This window comes from Musa acuminata, chromosome BXJ3-5 (assembly GCF_036884655.1).
Source record: "Musa acuminata AAA Group cultivar baxijiao chromosome BXJ3-5, Cavendish_Baxijiao_AAA, whole genome shotgun sequence".
Classification (NCBI taxonomy): Eukaryota; Viridiplantae; Streptophyta; class Magnoliopsida; order Zingiberales; family Musaceae; genus Musa; species Musa acuminata.
Window position 1 is genome coordinate 34767273 of NC_088353.1, and position 3514 is coordinate 34770786.

A 3514-nucleotide genomic window follows, 5' to 3' on the forward strand; every position below is an offset into this window, starting at 1 on the left:
TATATCTAGAGATTAGTGGGAGCAATTTTATTATATTGATCATATATGTGGATTATATTTTGTATGCTGGTAGTGATTTTAGTTTGTTATACAAAATTAAAATATTTTTCATCAAGAATTTTAAAATGATTAATAGGAATAAGATAACTTATATTATTGACATTGAGATACCTAAGGATAGATATCAAGGATTGTTAGAATTATATTATAAAAGATATATTGATTGAGTCTTAGAAAGATTTAGCATATAACTTTGTTCAACAAATGATAAAAATAAAAATTTCAATCAAGTATTTTTTAAATAATTTAAAAAATAAATAAAAAATAAATATTTTTTTATGTATACATAGTTGAAAGTCTATTATATGATTTAAAAAGAATTCTTAGATAATAAAATTTACTTATTTCATATATATTCTATGTATCTTAAGGTTTTGCTTCGGAGGGATGAACAAAAGAAAACACTACGGTGGTTCTTGAGGTTTTCTATAGTATAAAAAAAAAATTCTTTGGGATTTATTTAAGAAAGTGTTAAAGTAAAGAAAGTATGTTTGAATTATCTTCTGGAAAAATGATATTGCTTGAAGAATTTAATTTCTTCTATAACATAAATATGTAAATCTTGTGTTCGTTATATATGAAATTTGTAGTTCATATTGTTGATTAATAAAATTATACTTTTGATAATTGCAATGATATTTTGATAAACACTAACAAGTGTTATATCCTGCTAACACTTTTCATTATACTCCTAAGGGACGACATGCATGGTGAGACATCAAGATCAAGATCATCATAATTATTAATCAGCATGGATACTAATTATGAATTTATATAATTGATTTATATTAATCAGCTTGGTAAAGTAGCCGAGAAAGAGTGACAATATTGTGCGTAGGGCTGCCATATACTAAAAGCAGTGCAGGTGAAATAACGCTTTTATCGCCATCATCATCACATCCCTCCATCGAAACAAGTCGCGGATCAATCGCCGTCGATTCGAGATCGGAGGGCTGCTGCGGTCAGAAGTTCTCGAGGAGCTTGCGCACCTGCTCGAGAGTGACGAAGAGAACGACGGTGAAGGGGCCCTGGCGACACACGGTGGGCACGAATCCCTTGTAGAGCGCCATGAGGCCCTCCGCCCGCACCGTCTTCAGGACGCAGTCCACCGCCCCGACGTACGGCAGTGGCGCCCCCGCCTCCGCCCTCATGTTCATCACCCGCGTCTTCACCACGTCCACCGGGTTCGACGCCGCAGCCGCAACCAGCCCCGCCGCCAAGCTCGCCGTCACGTGCGTCCCCAGCCCGTCCGCCCCCGCACCGCGGCGCCGCAGGATGGCTTCCTTCGCCTGGTCGTACGTCGCCAGCTGCGACGCCGTCACGATCATCGCCCGGTTCACCGTCAGCGACGAGCCGCGCCACAGGCTGCCCACCCCCTCCTGCCGGACCATCCGCCCGATAGCGTCGAGCACGCTCTTGTAGTTACGGCGCTTCGCCTGGGGGAGCCGCCCGTCGGCCTGCATCCGGACCATGGCCACGTCGGCGGGGTTGCCGACCACGGCGCCGATCCCACCAGCGATGAGGCCGGCGGCGACCTTTCGGTGGAGCGGTAGGGACCCGCCGTCGCCCGGCGCAGACCACCGCTTCTTCATCAGGTCGTACAAACCCATTCGGGTGGTGGAGTAGAGGGCCTGGCGGAGGACGGTCGCCGAGACTCCGGAGAAGAGCCCGACAGGACCCTCGGCGCGGAGGATCTGGGCGCCTACCGCGAACGGCCCGGGTCGGCGCGGCGGCGGGGGCAGGGCCGGGTGGTGGTGGGGGACGGCGGCCACGCCCGCTTCGCCTTGGAGGACGACAGCGGGGCGGAGTGCGGAGACGGCCGGGCTGAGGGCCTCGCCTTGGAGCTGCATCCGGACCTTGACGAGGTCGAGGGGGTGGGTAGTGGACCCGGCAGCAATCGAAGCTATACCTCCCTCCACGAATCCTTTCGAGCCCATCTCCCCTAGAAAACAGTAGTCGTCCCCAAGGCGGCTTCTTTAGGCCAAAGGGGCAATCAAAAGGAAGGAAAAGGGGGCTCCTTTCACGGATAGGTTCACTGCTGCTGCTACAACAGCAACAACAGCTATAACCAGTTGGGGTTGGGGTTAATCTCCCTGGAAACCAGGAGATGGGAATGGAGAGCGATGGCTCTGGAGGACGAATATGGGACGCTGGACCGCTGAGACATACGCCGAAACTGCTGCTGTCTGTGAAAGTACGAGTGGTAACAGATGCAGCGCGAGCGCCATTGATGATGAGTCCAGCTCCCAAATACCACTCAAAGTGTGTGAGGCGCAGGAAGGAGACCGCGAGATGGACGCAACAAAGGAGAGGTCGAGTCCGGGAAGGGTCCGATTAATTTTCGTGACGCGGATTTTGGGAAGCCCTAGTTTGGGGTTTTGGAATATTTGCGGCCGTGGCGGTTCTCCGGGCGTCGGATTCAGGCCGTGGGATCGAGGATCGGACAGTCGAAGACGCGCCGTCATCGTCCTCCATGCGCCTGTAGGTAGTTGGCCCACCGGACACGTGGCCGCTCCTCGACGCGCATTTCTCCACGATGTTTGATTTGGCTGGCCCTCGTTGCGGCGAGGGGTATAATCTCATCACCACCGTCCATTACGGCACGTACGTAGAAGATTTGGGCACGGTGTTTGAAGGCGGATGGGAAATTGGAGGGCAAGATCAGCGGGGCCCAAACTTTCATCCTTCCTGACGTGTTGAGAGAAGGATGAATATTTTTTTATCATTTTATTTTTATTGATTTATGTATTTATATTTATGCTATGATATCTAAAGCATTAATCCAATGATGATGATGATGATGATATATCGAATTTATTTATTAATTTTAAGAATTTTAAATTTTAAAATCTGATCTGATATATTTTTGAAGGTATTGTTTAATTTAATTATAAAATCTCACTTTATTCATTTATTATTTTTTAAAAAAATTTATGTTAATAAATGAGCACAGCAGTCCGCCGATGAGTGGAGGGAGATTTTTCTTTTTTATTGCATTGGCTTATTCTTATGCTCTTGTTTTATATCCAAGTGACTTCAATTTCCATTGTATACTAATGATGCAATCAACTACCTCTTTAACATCGATGCAAACGATCTAAGTGCAGATTTTATCCGACTCAAATCAAGGACCAAAATCTTGTAACTCATGTCTAAGACTACTCTCAACAGAATAATAGCTATTTTGGGTGAGTATATTGTTTTTTAAAGGAATAAAGAAATTCTTGCAAGACCTCATTTAGATTTGGTTAAGGATGACATTGATTTAAGAAATAAAATTATTATATAAAAAATTAATATTAAGATGAAGAACAAGTATAATAGATTAAGATAGAAAGTGATATGCAAAAATTAGACTCTCCTTGATTGAGTAGGAATCTATTGACAGAAAATATTTTTTTTAATATGTGATCTTTAGCTGTTTCTGTCTATTACGTATGTACGAGCAGAGGAT

At 44.9% G+C, this 3514-nt stretch overlaps 1 protein-coding gene across 1 annotated transcript; it reads right to left on the reverse strand.

Moving 5' to 3' along the window:
• Positions 1-814: 814 nt before the first annotated feature.
• On the reverse strand, positions 815-2293 carry LOC135637944 (mitochondrial uncoupling protein 5-like). Its single transcript, XM_065150842.1, has one exon. The coding sequence runs from the start codon at positions 1995-1997 to the stop codon at positions 1023-1025; it is 975 nt and encodes a 324-aa protein (XP_065006914.1). The 5' UTR covers positions 1998-2293; the 3' UTR covers positions 815-1022.
• Between the last annotated feature and the right edge of the window lie 1221 nt (positions 2294-3514).